Here is a 19,820-nt window from a genome sequence, read left to right on the forward strand (position 1 = left end):
GTAGACAATCGTAGTAGGCTTATAGGAACATTTATCAGTGCACCAATAATGACCAATAATTTACATTCTGAATTGACAGAGATCTCTTATTGATATTAATTGTAAGTAAAATTATTTTAAAAATGCTGTTTTGTATTGTCTAAACCAGTACTTTTCGGGGCGTATATTATCAAATTATTAAATTAATTTCCAAATAAATATGAGTTCTGTGCAGCGGCTGTGTAATTTTAATCAAACTAACGAAAATCAATGTACCTATATATACAGTAAAAATAGTAAAAATAACAGTCTAAACAATAAAATTGTTAATGGTTACTCCTGGTAAGCGTATCATATTACCGTAGTCACAAAACGGTGTTCATAAATCATAATACATAGTTAGTAATAGTTACGCCCGTAGTGTTACGTCAGTTATGTACATATTTTAACGAGGTCGATGAAAATGTTGATAAATTCTAACAAATTACAGTATTACGTGCAACTGTAAGTTTAATGTAAAGTATTAACTACATTTAACTACCTATTAATAATTATTATATTATGAACTATTTACTTTTGTTGGAAAGGTTTTCAGGTTGGTCTTGTAATCCTTCATTCATAGTAGGACTGTTGGTCCGTTCTTCTTCCCCACTGTATTTAGTATCGACGCTAAAGTCGTCAGTGTTAGCATCAATGTCGTTTTGACGTTCATCGACGTCAGCTGAGTCGATGTCCACGGCCATATCTTCAATGTACTCGGAGGATGTAGGATCGTCTTTGTTGTTGCGTGTCATACTGGAATCGGAGAGAGGCGGAGGAGATGGAATAGACGATTCGCGGGAGGAGCAGCCAGCGTTAGCAGGCTTGCTCAAGTTCTCAGGTTGCTCTTGTTCGCGTTTGAACTGAAACAGTTGTAGCGATGATGAGTGATTATTCGACAGGTGATGTTGCTGTTGCTGCTTGTGATGGTGCTGGTGGATATTGTGTTGCTGTTGTTGTTGCTGTTGGTGATGATGTTGTTGATGATGGTTTGTCATTAATAACTGTTCGGCAGGCTGCTGTTGCTGCTGTGACGGCATTTGAATATTCGATGGGAGTGCTATGTCTGTCGATGACGATTGATGATGTTGTTGCTGGCCATGGTGGCTGCCACTGGGTCGGAATAGATTGGATAGAGCCGTCGGAAAAGACGAGGCGGACGAGGCTGCGGAAAACTGATGGGACAACGGAGACCGCGGAGTGACGGCACCAGTAGAGCTGGGTGGCATTTGTGAGTTGCATCCGTTCTGATGGTGTGGACTCTGGTTCAAGTGCGGTGGCATCAGTGCCGGAAAGTCTCTGTCCAAGTGTTCAGGAACCGGCAACGGATTCATTTTGACGTTGGGAAATTTCGACGTGTGTCTTTGAAAATGGACTTTGAGGTTGCCTTTAGTGGTAAACCGGCTGCCGCAAACGTTGCACTTGAACGGACGTTCGCCCGTGTGCGATCTGATGTGTATCTGAAGGGCCGAGTCGCTACCAAACACCTTGCCACAGTAACGGCACCTGTGCTTGTAAAAGTTGTCTCCTCGACTTCCACCACTGCCACCGGCAGATTTACCGTCGTATGGTGATAGTGAGCTGCCCTTTCCACCGCTATTAGAGCCCTTCCGGAACGAAAGCTCGTCCGCGAGATTGTTGGCCATCATGCCTTGACTGGCCTTGTCCAGAACTTCTTGGGCACGGCGTTGCAACGTTTCCAGCGTGTTGGGTTCGCTGGGCGATGGCGGCGGGTCCAAGTTGGTGATGATGGACGATGCAAACGCGGACGAAACGGAGCACGACGGGATGGAATGATGATGCGTGACGATTGGCAAAGAAGTGTACGGCGTCAGCGAAAACGATGTCGACGATGATGTAGACGGCTGAGGCTGTGACTGAAGCGTGGCCGGAGGTGGTGGCTGCGGCGCACTCTCGGCCGCCACGGTCTGGACGGCGGTCGGTTGGAGCGGCAGCTGCTGCTGCGGCGGTGGTGGTGGGGTTTGTACCGGCAACACGGATGCTTGCAAAGCTTGCATTGGCGACGGAGCGGGGCGTTGCAGTTCGGGCACCATTATGGCCATGATGGATGGCGGTGGAGGCGTCGGCGAGCGTGAGGTAGACGGCGACGGAGATCGGCTGAGCTGAAGTAGTGGCGTTTGCGTGGTACAGTCGCCGGTGGACTGTTGCGTGGACATGGACATCGGTACGGGTACCGGAATTGAAAGCGGCGTGACTGCCGGTAGCAACTGTTGCGGGGGCGGTGGGGGCAGAGGCGGGGATAGTGCGGCCTGATGGTGCTGTACAATCTGGTTCAACATTTCGGCGTTACTCCGCGATATGGCCAATAGTGACATGGGTATGTCGTTGGGCGAAGCCCCTGCCATGGTTGACATGACCGCGGTGCTATCGTCATTGCCGTCGCTGAGTAGTGGCGGCGACACAGACAAGGTTCCATCGATACTTCCGGTACCAGCACCACCGCCACTCCGACGGCTTATTTGTAACTGTTGACGGAGCTGTTGGATGAGGCTCAACTGCATCATCTGCTGATGTTGCAACGTGAACAGTGATGAATTGACGATGGCTAAGTCTTGTAGCACGTTTTGGTTGCTGACGGCACCGTTATTAACAGCCATTGCGGTGGCCGCGAACTGTGCAACGGCCACTTTGGTGTGTTGCAGCGCTTCGAGTGTCACATGGTGACCGGCTGCCGCTTGTTGTTGCTGCACCTGCTGCACCTGCTGCTGGAGCGTTGGTATGTCAACCGAAGCGGCAGCCGCATTCACGGCCGCTCGGTAAGCGGCTAACGGAAAACCGGTCGACACCTCAATTGCGGCCATATTTTCTTCTATGGCCACCCTGAGGTCGTCGCCGGCGATGACGGAGTCTGGCAGACCACCACCGTAACGGCGGTTGTTGTTCTCAGCGTCCTGCCGCTGTCTCCTCTGCTCTTCGTGCGCCTTATTGTTGTTGTTGTTATTATTATTGTTGTTGATATTGTTATTGTGACAGCTACTCCTTAAATCGGCTACGGCCATTGCCTGCAAACCGGCCGCGTTGTAATGGTGTCCGTGACGGTGATAGTCGTCTATCTCGTCCAAGTCGTCCAAGTCGTCTACAACGTCCTCGTCATCCTCTGGTTCTTCATCATCTTCGACATCGTCTGTGTCGTCGTGATCGTTCCGATGATCGAAATCATCGGAAGTGTCTGCGTTGTTGGCGGCGCCGGTTCGGAGCACACACGTCTTGTTGTGTTCCGACAGCTCGGAAAAACTCAGAAATCCCATGGCACACTGTCTGCACGTATTTGACAACTTTCTAGGCAACTTTTCACCGTGCATCGGCCCATTCTCTTCATCATCTTCATCATCTGAAGTCATCGATGTCGCACCTGCGATACAAAATGAAACACCAACAATTAATATCGCAATTGTTGTGGCCGCGGGATATGCGATCCAACGTGTTAACAGGGTGTTTTCTAATTGTATTGCGCATGATGGGACTTTGATGTCACGAAAACTAACCTAAACGGACGTGACTGTGCAGACCACCTATATAATTAGTATAGGCCACCTCGATCTGCATCTGTACGCGCGTTATAATGTTCGGACACGTATAGCTATATAATAACGGCTTAGGGTTGTTTTTCGTTTTATTTGGTGGGGGGAGGGGGGGCGACCGCGCCAATGGTATAAGCTCGCAGATTTAGGGGAGTCTTTTGTTGACAATCGCGACGTGTGTGACGAACAAAATATACATTTAAAAATAAAATACTGCAAACGAACCACGCACGACAATACAAGATAGTAGGTATACCGTAGAGTCCGTCGCGTGTAGCTAAAAGAGAAAAGAGGAGAAGATAAAAAACGTGTGGTTAATTAAAAAAAATAAAAACTTTTGTATGATTTAAACACTGCTCGACTCGCGTTTAATTTCCGTAAAAGTCTAGACGTCATTAATACCAATCTCGCACGCGCATTAATTGTATAATGTCACAATGATTAAATTTGTACACGACTTTTATTATGTATATATATAATAAATATATATATTTAATGCACGCACATATTATATACATAAGCGAGCGAGCGCATTGTACTATATTACAGTAACCTTCATTAGTTTTTTTGTTTTGCCTCTTCTTCTTCGTTCCTTTTTTTCGTTCTCACTGCGGAGAGAGCGGACTACTGTATAATATATGGACGAGATAAATAACGCTTAAAATATCCCGTCGTGTACAATACAATTATCGTTGCTAATTTAGGCAACATGTATACACGAAAACTGCTCCGGGCGCGCGCGTCGTTTCCACGGTAGATAAAACTTTGAAAACACAGAAACCCTACGACGGATTACTTTTAATGGGATTACCCTGTCTGCCTGCCCGTCCGCCGCCGTTATGATGTCAAACAACGTAATTATCCGTGTCGTTCCCTCCAAAGTCACTCGTCTTATCGGCCATAAGTCGAGCAGCGTTGTATTCAGACGGTAAACAATAACAATAATTATTTTACGGGCTCGTTTAACATTATTATATTGTTATACGATTATAGTATACGAAGATCCGTTAACGGACCGGTAAAAAATAGAATAATTATTATACCTAATATGCATTGGAGTCATGTAAGTTTTATAACATGGCTGTCAAATTTTTAGTAGAGCAAAGCCTAATTGCCACCGAACCAAAGAAGTAACGGCTGGTATAGTGGCAGGGGCAGCAGATGCTTCATCCTGGTTTCTACATTGGATACGAAATAAATATACTAAAAGCTTATACAGGTAAATACCAATATTATAATCATTAAATCTGGTCATTAACTTCTTCATCTCTTCAATTACATATAAAACTGTTATGAGTACGCTACTTTTTTTGTATTGATATGGACCATGCACACAAAATAAAATTAATTTTAAAATGATCTAGGTACCTTAATTTTATTGGATAAATAACCGGAATTTTGGCTATACTGGTGCTACAATTAAGGCAAACCAATAGGGTACGAGTAAAAATGTAATAAAAATGTAAAATAGGGCTGCTAATTTATCTTGCAATACCCTACATAATATGATAATATGTCAATTATAATGTTATAATTATAATGTTGCATCTTTATTGCATAACACAATGCGAGTGAAAGACTTATTAGTATTAAAAAAACCTTATTTCATATTATATAATGTTATTATTCGACGTTAAAAATAATCCGAAATCACGAAGAAAATGCCGTCAGGTTTTTTTTTCTTCCGACATTCTACCATTGAAATCGAATATATTGCAGGCAGCCCGCCATCGGTTTTTTGACGTGAAACGTTTTTATAATTAATTAATATTCCTTAATTTTTTATCGCACAGGTCTGGCCGGGTGCACACTAGCCGCCCGGCGGACGCCGTTCATCCGTCGTCAGTCGTCACACAAAACAATAATAATAGTAAACTCATCAGTGAAAATATAATTAAAATCGCAACCTAAATGAAGCCAGTTTGTTTTGTTTTTGTTTCTTCCACTCGATTAAAACGCACAATTTGCAGTTGTTACGAACGACTGTCGTAGTTATTATCGTTACGGCGAGCGTATCATCATAATATTATTATTGACTACCACTATAATTGTACCTATGTGGCTATGTTATATACTTATATATTATTATACGCGATGGTCACCGCCGCCGCCGTCCACACCGATCATTCCTCGTTAATTTTATTGTAGGTACTGTATATAAGTGCTAATCGTAAATCCGAGTAGAGAAATAATAATGGGAAAAAAACAGCGCTTGCACTATCGGCGAGAGAGAGAGATAGATAGCTATTAAAACAGTCGTTTGGTATAGTGGTTGGTGTCCGTATAATATAATAAAAGTGGTGGTGCAACAGCCTCCTCTTTCTCAGTCGCGGCTTGCTGCAGCAGTTACTGAGTTCATATTTCGCATAAAATATGTTAGGCAGTTCTTTAAAACAGAAATAGTAAAAAAAAAAAAAATAGTATAAAATAAAAAACTAATTTATTAATACCGCAGGAATGTCAATCGACGTTGGTCGACGTCAAATAATGAGACGTTTCCTGTAACGACGACGAGTTCCAGGAGTAGGTACGCGCCAATGTCCTATACCTATACCGCAGTAGTAATTTGACGTATACATTTTTCGAAGAAGCATATTTGCCATCGTTGTCAACCGAGTCGCGGCAGTAACATGACATGACAATGAAAAAACTGGTTCGCGTCATACCACCAAAGACTAAAATCTATTAATTTTGTTTTTTAATCGCATTTTTCGAATGATCGTTTGAGTTTTTTATTCCGAGAAAAATTTTCATCGATATACATCATATATATACATACACGACGATAACCCTCGAAAAAAATTTTAAAAAACCATACTGCATATTATACACGTACAGCATACCTATTTTATCGACGATAATCTTCGTGATCTATATGCTCCATAATGGTTATAAATTTATAATATATATAATGTATATAGGTACGTTCCCATCATTACTCGTGTCACTAGTAGTGTATGCGTCTATAATAATCTATATACCTATATATAATATATATAGATAAATAGAATTCCAGAACTTTAAGACGATATATCAGTATATCTTAGTATGGGTATGAAGTTACGACATTTATTTTTTAAAAATAAATTCTCAGAGACTTGGTATCCGAGTATTTTGATTTTGAAGTTGAATTCGGTCGACGTATTCGGCAAATTCCCATCCTGTATAATAGACACTGCAGCCTGCAGCAGGACATTGCACGCCATAAGAGTGTTAAAATATTTATGTAAAATTACTCCAAGAAACGTATTGGTACTTAAGAGTAACAATGAAACTAATAGCAGTTATAAATATTCAAGAAAATAATTGCCAAATTAATTGGATACCAAATGTTTTTTTTTTCTTAATTATACAATTACAATTTTTTTTAATGCTGTTAATTTTTAATGGTTTCAATATTGGCGTAAAGTTCATTCCAGGAAACGTTGAAGATCTCTGCCCCTCCCGATCACGGACGAAAAAAGTGTGATATAAGGTCGTCTAGTATAAAATATGACGAGGGCATAAAAATTAAAAATTGCTGACCCGAGCGCATGCTTGTGTCGTATGTAGACATATTATTGGTATGTATATTTTAAACGAGAATCGTGAGGTCCATAATATTATGTACTGCAGTTGTACGATAAACGCATGTAATATTATAACGAACAATAATAATGTATGCATAAGGTAAGTGCGTTGTGTGTGTATATATCATGATAATATAATATTATGGAGCACAATATTATATACTGCGTACCTCCATGCGATAGGACTTTCCACAATAGTTTTCTGTTAATTGGATTCTGCGACGATCTACGCCTTTAATATTACAATGTAACACAGGTGTGTGAGCGTGTAATACCAGGTATCTCCCCCCCCTTACCATGCGAAACCGAGTGCTGCGGACAAATACTCGTATTAATTACCGTCGTCGTTGTCGTTCGGTTACGGTCACAGTTTTGTGTTTTTTTTTTTGTATTTATTATAAAAATAATAATAATAATAATCAGAAAAAGAATATAACGTCAAAAAAAAAAACAATACAGCGGGTAAGGAAATAGTATATCGCGCGTTTTGGTGTGTGTCTGTGAAAATAAGGAGTGATGTACATAATATTATATTATCTACAGAGGTGTTGTACGACGGCGGCGGTGCGCTCGCGGACCGGAAGTATTCGAATTAAAGCATAAAGCGTCCACGTCTCGGATGAATAGATATGCCGCCGCTGCCGCCCCCGCCCCCGCGGAAGGATCTAGTTTGTCAGTCACTGTCTCTCGTCGACGTCGCGCACAACACACGCACAAAAACGACGACCGGCGACGGATGATGGCCAGCCATGCGTCAATAAATATGACTAACACCGACGAAGCTATCGGTCGGTTAGGCATATTATTTTATGATCATATATATATATATATATATTACAGCCGGTGTTCAGGTCGTCTCCGCGAGCAATGTGTATAATAATAATAACAACAGGTATACGTCTATAATAATAATAATAACCGATACGCAAGAGTTTAACCTCACGAATTATTCCTACACGCCGCCGGGGTGGGAGCGCTAACCCCGTTTTATATTTTTTACCATTATTATTATTCCATTTCTTATATATTTTATACCCCGACGACGCCACGCACGAATATACGTATATATTATTTCGTTTTGGTTTTTTCGTCTACGGCCCCGCATATTTTACACTCGACGACTTGATTTGTTATGCACGGTTTTTCGAACGAATTGAAAACCTTTCGGCGGCGGGACACTACGACTCGAACGCGTGATGGATGGATGAATGCAATAATAACACCCGTCGTCGCCTGGCGGGGAAGTTATAAATCGACGACGACGACGACGACACACACACACACACTACAAACAAACCCTTCGCGCGGGAAGTACCTATCGACTGTCGATTTTTTTATTTTTTTACTACTTCACTTAAACGCCGCCGCGGTTATTAAACGACCCACGGACCATTGCGCGGGGGGGGAGTGGAAACCGGACTGCGCGTGTATATAAGCCTCCCGACCTGTGAGAACTCTTTATACCCATATAGTGACACTCGCGCGTAGTAAATTTATATTTTGTTTTATTTTTAATAATCTTTGATGACGATCAAATGCGATAAACACTTCTGTCGACTCGACTCTGTCCGCGTCCGTCGTCTGCCTCTCAATACGACGGCTGAACGCACACAGAGTTAAACACGCGGTTCGGCGTACGGTGGTTTTGTATTTCCATACCGCGCACCCCTAACCCTTATTATCCTTAATAGTATATATATATTATATATATATTAATGTATAATATATTTCATGGAGGCGGAAAGGAAGATAGAAAAAAAGTCGCGCACAACGGAAAGAAGAGAAGAAAAAAACATCCGAATGGGGGAAAAAAAAAATGTAAACCGTAAAATATATATTTTCTCCTCTTTTGGTTTATATTTCAGGAAACATTCAGCAGATTTTGACATATTTATAAGACTCGAAATCGTGGGGAGATTTATATACGACGTACACGCACATATACATATATATATAGACCGTACGATCCGCGGCAGCGATATTAGGGTTGAATCGTATACGCGCGCGCCACGAGATGTAAGCCGCCGCACTGCAGCTTTGCCTTAACACGCGGCAGTCGGTCGCGGGGGAGATGATAGCTGCCGTACAGTGTGTGGTATAGACGTATATATTGGACGAACGAATTCCTGTAAATCTGGAACCCGTTGTGTGTTTGTATTATATCATAGTTGACATCTGCCTCGTGCCGGAAAGAGAAATATTTTAAAGGAATATACATATATATTATTATGTTCATTGTACACGAGCACGAGCGTATATTATTAAGAGTTGAGAGTAAAGCTTATACATAAAACGCATGTAAAATTAGATTTCGTACAATATATTATTATTATTATTATTATATGTGGCGTCGTCCCGCGAACTAATATAACGTTAGCGCTCGCTCTCGCATAGTCACATCATATTATATTATATTATTATATTATTATTTGTGAGATACCTCTATCCGCGTGTGCAGAAGGAGCGGGCTGTACACGTTATATATAACTGCAACCATATTATACGCGATATCTTCGTATTATTATTTTGTTGTACGGTTTTCCGAAGAGAGGCGCACCACATGCGCTGATTGAAAAAAAAAACAAATCCCATATATTCTTCTACTGCAGCAGTGCTCGCATCTCATGCAATTTTTTTATTTTATTTTTAAGAATTATCAATTTTAAAACTCTGCAACGCGTTTAAATTATATATAGGCGTTTGCGATATAGAAAACGTATAAATTACCTCCTCGTGCCGTCGACTTTTGTTTCTGTAACATATTATTATTATATATACGTGTATAGGTAGTCGAGTCGTGCATTTTCGAGCGCGCGCCCGTAAAAAGATCCAAAGATATCCAAATAAGAACACTGTTGGACGTGCCTCTTATATTATATACACTGGCGTAGTACTCGTGTCCGACGAGAACAGGAGAGACGCGGCCGTCTCTCGGGGAGACCGGTTCGCGCGCGCGCGCTGAGTGTGAGTGTGCATATATCTATTTATTATTCCCTGGTGTCTCATTATATAATAATATATTAAATGTATATATTAAACTCGGACGTGTGCGTCGTACCTATATATATATATTATTATGGGCATATTGGCTTATGAGAAAACGATACTCCGCATACAGGTGTTACAGGTGCACCTCGAGTTAAGGGCAGCACCCTTCTGAGGGATCTATAGAATTACCGTCTCACCCAATACTGCCTACAAATTACGAATACTGCGAACAAAATATTCAATCATTGTGCAGTTGTTGTTAGGTGCTTATAAAATATAAGATTATACTTATAGTACCTATCCTCGTATATAGTTGATATTAACCAGAGCGGCCAACCCCATCGACTGGCGAACGCAAAACTCACGTCATCATTCTAATTTTTGCGATTTCAATTGTTTTTTTTCTTTTATCTAATAATATTATCTTATTTTTTACATTTATTATTCAGAAAAAATTTCTATTTTGATATTTTATATCTTAATATTGAACGCCAACTCTCAACTCAGACATGGTTTTTGGTTATTGTAAACACGAAATATTATGCGAACAGTGTACTTACGTAAAGAGAGAACGGCGAAATTATGTGAATTGTCTAGAACAATATTATAATTTTCTAGACGTCTACATATTAAACACGAGTATTATATTTTTAGAAGGATACAACTATGGTGCTGGAAGTGTTCAGTGAACATAGTATTTTTTTCTATCCTCACCTATGTAATTTTGATATTGCGTTGATGAGTTATTAACACGAGAGTGAGAAACGGAAAACAGAAAAAAAAAATGAATAAATACGCGTCGAGTTACGAGTTACGACGCAACGGTGGCGGCGGCACGTGCTACGAAAAATCTGCAGAACGACGGGGCGGCCCGAGAGCGCTATTATTTTCCCTAGCCTATTTGACACGAACCCACTTGACGGTAAGTGTCACAGTCACCGACGACGACGACGACGACGACCCTCTCGTTTTGTGTTGTTAATTTCAATGTTTTTTTTCTCCCCCAATTTCACTGCTGCTGCAGGGTTTCCGTCTTTTTGGAATATATTTCCAAAAATAGACAGAAATCCTACCAGCTCATCATTTACGTCCCGCTAACCATTAACATTGACGTCTTTCATCTGCGCGCGTGGCTTTTACTACTGTTATTATTAATAATATACATATATATGTGTATGTGCGCGTGTGTGCGTATACTGTATATTTGTTAAATTGAAATTCTCCAGGCGTTCCGGGCGAGGGGTGGGTAGTGGAACTGCAGTGGAGAGTTACAAATATACATATATATGTGTGTGTGTGGGTTACCCTGCTCTCGCTCTCCCAACGCGAGTTTATAAATAACCAAAACAAAGTAATGTATATGACTTGTGCGTGTGTGTGCGTACTTGTTGAAGGGTAAACTTCAGTTTTTGGTTTTTGTGTTATAAAATGAACTGCGTACACGACGCATGCAGCGTTTGTTATAATAATAATATAATATTATAGTAACCGTTATCGCTGTGTGATATAATAATAATAATATGTTTTTATCATCAGACCTGAGGGGCGAGTGAAGTCGTCGAACGGGCACGGAACGGAATACGTCAGTCGATGGGGTTGTGGTGGTGGCGGTGGCGGGGACGATTTGTTCCGTTTAAACTCAAACACGAAACTGTAATAATGTCGTGGACGATATTGTAATATTAATAATCTAACACAATATTATAAACCCAACTACCGATGACGGGCAAAAAATGTATAACGTTTGAACCCGTTCTATACATTTATATATATATATACATAGGTACGTATATAACGTTCGGAAACGATTCTTTTACCCTAAAATGATTTCGATCAAAACGAGACGAGAGTTAGCTCGAAGCACTGCATTACATCACAGGTTTTTATTTTTATACGCTTCACGATTTTCGTTGAAAATCAACAAGAAAATAAAAACGTGTTACCAAAAAAACAAAATAATATTATCATCTAATACACTCATTCTTCAGCTCGTGGTCTCAAATCGTATTAAGATAAATGCAACATTGTATATTGTGTTTAATAGACAAAGTCTTAGGAATACTTGGTGAAGCCAAAACATTTTAAACTTAACTTTACGCAAGGGTGGTCGCCACTTCCCCATCCCAATCCCCATCCACCACTCGAATCGTCAACAGCTTACGAAACATATATTATCATAATATATTGTGTAACCGTCGTGACGGAATCAGGGGTCGTATCGACCATGAAAATGTACATTACAATAACAATATTAGTTATAATAACGTATTATAAGTATCATTATTATTATATTCCGACACAGAAATACGATGTTTAATAATAATTATTATTACATATTATACGGTATATATACGTTATACACTCGTAGGGTTTCCAAATTTTCCCCTCTTTGTTTTCAAATTAGTATCGCATTTCTTGTTGACCCGTTTATAAAAAAAAATATATATAGATATGCTCGCGTGTGTGTGTAAACATAATATACATTATTATACGTATACAATATACACATATAATGTATATATATATATATATATGTATATTTATATATAATGTGTACCATCAATTATCAACCCATAGTGGACGGTGAAGCCTTATTTTTACCAGTCACACGGTGCAACCCAATACATCAAAATATTGATATGTCCACACATTATTATAATACATATACATGTACGTACATTTTTTAATTAAATAATTTTATTTTCCACCCCCAATCGGAAGCTCAGTAAAGCAATATAACGTCACGACGGAAGAATTGTATGTGTGTGTTGGTTTTTCCCCTTTATTTTCCGTAATAATATACCGCGTACAGGCAACTATAGTGTTGCTATATACACCTTGATCCAATTACCACATATACCCGATATTATTGCGCTTATGATTTACAATTTTTATTCAAGTACGACATAAACACGCATGCGTGCAACATTAAAATGCACTTTGTTTCGCGAAAACACTTACCAGACCGCGACCAAATATCTGTCGCAAATCAGCGGCGCAAACAGGATTTTATTAAGAGCCCCTCCCTCCCGGTCCAAGAACTACAAATCTACTATTATCGTAATATAAAAACAATCTTTTATATGTTACATTACAAATACCAATCACAAAGTCCAAAATCAGAAGAACATAATAAATAATAGCAACTGTTGCTTAGGAATTATTATCACTTTAAATTTAGGTTTAACTATAAAATCGGTAAAAAAAAACTTTGAATTTTGATTCATTTAACATTTTACATCGACCAATTGTTGGGACATACCTATTTATTAGCATATAATTAAGTAATTCGATATCTAGGTTGAGTAATTTAAGCTAAAAAAAATATTATTTTTTAATTGAAATAATTAGTTTAATTATTAATTTTTCAATAATCTATATAATAAATATGAATATACGATGATAATAATAATATTTTAAGTGACATTAAGCACTAATATTTTCCCCCTTTTTTATTGAAAAATATACAACAAATTTTAATTTTTAATATTTTTTACAATATAACATTTATACCTAAAACCTATGATGCTAGTCGTAGGTATAAACATGTGAGTTTTTTAATTTTAACTCGATAATTATTCGTTTATATTTAGCATCAGAACATTTGTAATAACATTGAGGAGTTCATTAACATTTATCTTTTCTTATACATACGATTCATTCTGTCATCGTCTTCACAGTTTAAAAGTCATTAGGTTATTTACTCGGGTATAAAAACCTACCCAGCTATTTTTTTTCTCGTTTTAATAACATATATGTATATAAACTATAAAGGTATTACTTTTGTTTCATTAATATTAGAATATGAGTAATTTTGTTTTAGCATACGGAGAAGAAAACGTTTGGAATAGCGTACTTACAACGAGAATGCACAAAAGAATTTACCACAGAAAACACTGGTCGCAGCGGCGACGACGACGACACTGCACAATAATAGTAATAATAATAAGGGGACGAAGATACGACAGATGATAGAAGGACAGTGGTGGTGGTGAAACGGGGGGTGGGGGGGGGGGAATGCGCAGTATTTATACACGAGAAATTTGTCGAATCGGAAAAACATGCCGACACAATAATAATATAATATAATATCAATAGCCGGCGTGTCCTCGCCCCGTCTCCGATTTCAAATCTCTTTTTTTCTTTTCTCTTTTTTTACCATATATATGTATAATAAAAGTATTTTCTATATATATAATATACACACATATACGCGAACATACACGTCCGCAGCGAGCACACAACAAGGGGCTGAAAACTACTGTCGTCTGTCCTTTTTGTGCGTGTATATAACGGGAGCGAAGAGTTTTTATTTCAATAGAAACGTCACGCGGCATCGGATTTGATGACCGTACACGCATTATTGACACTGGTGTGCAATAATGTTGACATTGCAGCCCCGATCCGATGGTCCCCTTGGGGTCACGTCTGCGAACCGCTCGGGGAGAGGAGACGACGACGACGACGACGACGACGACGACTATGACGAGGACGACATCCGTCTAATAATAAAAGAAAGACGCGTATTTTTTTTTATTTTTTTTTTTTCAATAATCGCGAACGATCCTCCCGATAATGTGTTTACATTGTGCGTGTACACGCATGGAAGATGTAAGAGAGCAAGAGAGAGAGAGTGAGAGGGTGAGAGGGAGTGGGATAGTGAAAGGGGGTGATGCAGAGAGGACATATAATAATAATAATAATACATATGTTTACTATAATATTATATTATACAACAATCGTGGGTAATATTATGTCCCCGGCCGAAAACTATTGTGATTGATTTGTTTGCATGAAAACCATGTCGGTGTATATAATAACAATATGATATTAATAATAATAATAATAATAATAATAATAATAATGATAATAATACGAGGATCATAAGTATAATAATATATGTCATATGATGTAGTAGGGTGTACGATGTATAGGTACTTGAGTATTGTATTTCGAGAGCAGCGCCTATACGTATATAATTTAATACCTAAACACATGTATAGTGTATACCTGCTGTATAGTCGTACGACCAATTTCGTAATTTTTTTTCTTTCCATACGAATTTATCGAAATCAAAACAGAGCAGAAATGAAAAACTGTTCGGAAGACCATAAATAATCACGAACCGACATTAATATCGGGCTGTCAATCTATCAGTATACACTACGGAAATGCATACGAAACGTCAACGTCAAAACGATATCACAATGATATTACATCAAACGCCTGCGGCGTGGTCCCATGCGACAATATTATTTCGTCGTCGATGTACACGAAATACAACTCTGGATATTTGAACAGGGACGAAACACCGCGGTAAACGATTCTGCAGGGCAAACTATAATATCAGACACAGACGTCGTCGTCATCGTCGGGATGATCATATTTTATGCCATTGATAAGTAAATAGCGTTTTGGTATGTACCAATAATTTTAACTCATAATACGACCGATGTGTACGGTCTGACAGATATCATTACAATAACCATATAGGTACAATAGAATCCATCGAAGCGCCATTAGTCATTTTACAGTTTCACTTTTCGAAAAGATAAAAAATATATACACCTAGGGACATAATATTACAAAATATGAAAAAAATCGCGTTATCGAAGTCTAATCAGTACTATCGAACGTTATAGGTATAAAGGTATTAGGATAGATATAACAACAGACGTACGACATTACAATATACGCTTCATTGTGCCGTTTTTTCGCGGCAATAGACACGTAATCGTCCGCAGTTACAACACTCTCTCGTTGCGGTTTTCGAGTGTGTACGTTTGATAAAGTATTTGTGTGTGCGCGTGGTAAATTGATACGTGCGAAATTGTTTTGAACACGCGCGCGCGCGAGTTGTTCGTCTGCGGGGCACCTCTCCTCCATACACTCACACGACAAGCTGGCTCGGTGCACGCTATTCGCGTATATTATTATCGTTATCAATGTTATTATTATTATTATATCGACGACGAACGATTGACGAGCATAATATTTTCCGCACGATTTGTAATCTTTGAGTCACGATTTGCAACATCGATACGCCGCGTGTCTGTTCTATAATATAGAAAAATCGGCAACGTGAAACACTCTCTCTATTTGAATAAACCTCAATTTTTGTCGCAGTTGCAGTGTTACCCGTGACAGTGCCTCCCCACCCACAATCACCACATTACATGTTTTACTGGGTGGTTCAATAAAATCAAACACATAATGTAATTAAAGGTACCTATAGCGTCGTATGTAAGAATTAACAATGGCACGACACACAGTTAATTTTATAATTATTCTCAAGTAGAATATACGTAGTTTATATATAATTATTTTTCTATTGAGTCGTATTTTAAATCTCGAAAAGATATAGTGTGGTTTGAAAACTTGATACGATGAAGACGCTCATGCGGTATTGTTCACTTGTGCATGATTCTACAAACGCTCACGCTCAAACACCTTTAGAACATTTCTTAAAAGTGGGAAGAGAATTATTTAGCCCAATAAGCTGCCCAAACGTTAAACCCGGAACCCGCGTCACATAGTAATATAATAAGTTGACATTGCCGTTGGGAGATACATTTTTGTTGTATAACCATATATAATATAATATACACTGTTCCACGCGGGTTATCTGTGGTATGTACCTGACATATATATATTACAGCCTCTAGGCGTACTTGTCGGCGAAAACCGGTCGCCGTGATGGCCGATACTCCGTTCCAACTATACTATGATGACGATAAAAAATTGACGAATTATATTTTTGACATATTATTAAAACGATACCTACTAAAATGAAAAAAAAAATGAAATTGAAACAAATATTATGAATCCCAACTCTCGAGTATGAACCCCCCCCCCCCCACATCATACACGACCGGCTAAATCAGAGCTCAACCACCGACACATCTAATCTGAGCTCCCGCCGACCACCATCGAATTTATGCTTATACAGTTGGTGCACTAACTGCTAGGCGTCGATTTTGAACAGATAATATACCACAAGCGATGTGCACGTGACACTATGTTGTGGTATGATATATTATATTTGCAAGCGTATATAGTGTAAAATATTGTTATTGTACGTGGCTAAAACGTACGTAGAGGTACCTACTACCACTCACAACCCGCCGCCGGCTGTTGTGGTAGAAAAAAAAACGACCGAAAAGGAAACGACGAATGAGACTATTTTATCTATTGAAAACAATCAGTTAATAACTTTAAATCGGTATTAAAAAATTGTATTTATTGGTTCTTGTTTCTTTTTTAATAATTTAAACTCGTATTTATATTATACACACACACACACACTCTTACGTGTATTTCATTATCATCTTATTTTATCTAAATACAACAATACCCATCAAAGAAATGTACGCGCGACATTATTTTATGTACACTCTTAATTAAAAACCTGAAACTCTCTTTGTCACATATACACACGCACGCACGCACGCACATCATATATACATTACACACACATATACACACACACACACACACATAAGCGACAGCGCAAACGCGCGCGCGGACATAATAAAAACAAGACGAACCCATACTACATAGATTTATCGTCTAGACCTGAACGACAGTGGTTCTCAAGGCAATTATAATAAATTATTGATAGTTGTTGCTATTCGAAGTGTATAAATATGTGTGTGTGTGTGTGTGTGTGTGTGTGTGTGAGTGTGTACACACTGTACATACATATTATAATATAATATATACACACACTAACATATACCTATAGAGTATTTATTCGAGCTAAAGATAATTACAACAAAAGGATAACTTTGGATTAAAAGAAAAAAATTATTATACTACAACCGTGGGAGAGACACATTTACTTACCGCGCGCGCGCTCGTACGAAGCGTGTATCATTGCGGGGTGGGAGTAGGGATGTATGTGCTGTGCTGTGTACGTTTGATATAATAATGCGGTTGAACTCGTCGCGTACATGCAGAATACATATTATATAATTATTATCATTAACCATAGGTACGCCTATAATGCGTGTATATAATATAAAGTAATAAATAGTAGGTAGGTCAGATAGGTACAATAAAATAATAGAATATAATACCTATTTAAGATGTACAAAATCAAATCATCGCGTTCGAATCGTAATAACGTCGTCACGATAGAGGATCGTCCGAAAACCATGCCACAACAGGAACCGTGTATAATAACAAGTATTATAATATTTTACGAAAAGCTCGTTGACCGTGTTGTCGGTCGAAAGTTTTGACCCTCTATCATGAGCCACCTGGAAGTCGACTTGTAATTGTAAATTGCGAGCTGCTCTATATTATAAATACTTTGGAAAACATTATACGAAATACGCGATTTTAATCAAACAGTTTAATGTTTCATTGTACTAATCGGCCGTGATTCTGAAAGTAGGGTATTCATATTTTATAGTGATCCATTACGATGGTTCTTTTCCGTTTCGATTGGATCCGAGGCTGACGAACGTGGTTAAAAGTAGTTTTTTAGTGACATTTCGGATATTTGTCGAGTACGTGCAGCAGCAATACCGTAGAAAAAAATTATGATCCGTCGTGTATTTTATATTATAATTATAATATTCGACAATACCAACATTGATTAAAAATATCGAGTTTTTATAGAAACGCGGGCATACACTATATTATAACAGGTATTTTTGTTGATTAATAAAATTAAGAAGATGGTTTTTTATATAAAATATCACTCGTCACACTCCGTTGTCCTTTCGACTCGTGTGCGGTCAGTGATGATACATAGTAAATTATATCAATATATCATAATACTATTGTAAGAGGACGACGCGCGAAGCCACGACACCGAGAGAAAGGTATTGGTCGATATCTCGTACCGTAATAATCAGACAAGGGGCCTCAAAGTTCACAAAAAAGTCGTTACTTTTGGAAACTGTTTATACATCAAACAAATTTTCAAAGAAAAAAAATACTTCGGAGAAAATATGTTTATTAATTATCACTATTAATATTCGGGCACAGGTGTATAGGGGAATTAAATAAAAAAAAAACAGCAGTGATTTTAATTAAATATGCATTAGATATAATTAGGGATCTGAATTATTTACTAGAACGTATAATATATCCTTGAAATTACCATTAAGATGTGCACTAAAAAGTAAAAACATATGCACAATAAAATATTCATCTAAATTAAGTTAAAACAAGTTTATAAATATATGATCAAAATGTATTAAACAATTATTATATTTTGCATACTAAATAAAAAATTAAACAATTAAATTATAAACCGTAGGTATAGTAAGCATAAAATATATTGAACTGTTATCTGTATTGTATTACTGCATATCATTACTCATTATTTTACAATGTACATAATGTATTTATTATTCAGTATTCAGTATTTCACTCATCTAAATAAAGGCATGAATGAAAAAAATCAATTGTACTCGTGAACATATAAAAAAAACTATAGACCGTCACACTATGCATGAAATAATTACATACTACAATATAGCTTTTCGTTATCGTTGTGTTACCAACAGCAAACTTTATCATGTTTACAGCGGACAGGTGAGTCAATTATTCAATGTTTAACCAAGAGGTGACCGATATGATATAATATGGTAAAACATAAATTAAAAAACAATCGAAAAGTTAAAAGAAACCTTAAGTCAGTTAATATTATTGTGTTGTATAACAGAATATTAAATTTATTTTTTCAATA

The 19,820-nt window shown here is 38.1% G+C and overlaps 1 protein-coding gene across 3 annotated transcripts in view; it reads right to left on the reverse strand.

Moving 5' to 3' along the window:
* Positions 1-19,820, reverse strand: part of LOC100162796 (homeotic protein spalt-major) — an 81,254-nt gene that overhangs the window by 14,698 nt on the left and 46,736 nt on the right. For all 3 annotated transcript variants that reach the window (XM_008189397.3, XM_001943353.5, XM_008189398.3), the window contains exon 2: positions 554-3,391. In XM_008189397.3, coding sequence (XP_008187619.1) covers positions 554-3,391 — 2,838 coding nt within the window. The remainder of the gene's footprint in view (positions 1-553; positions 3,392-19,820) is intronic.

The sequence above is a fragment of the Acyrthosiphon pisum genome, chromosome X, assembly GCF_005508785.2.
Source record: "Acyrthosiphon pisum isolate AL4f chromosome X, pea_aphid_22Mar2018_4r6ur, whole genome shotgun sequence".
Taxonomy (NCBI): domain Eukaryota; kingdom Metazoa; phylum Arthropoda; class Insecta; order Hemiptera; family Aphididae; genus Acyrthosiphon; species Acyrthosiphon pisum.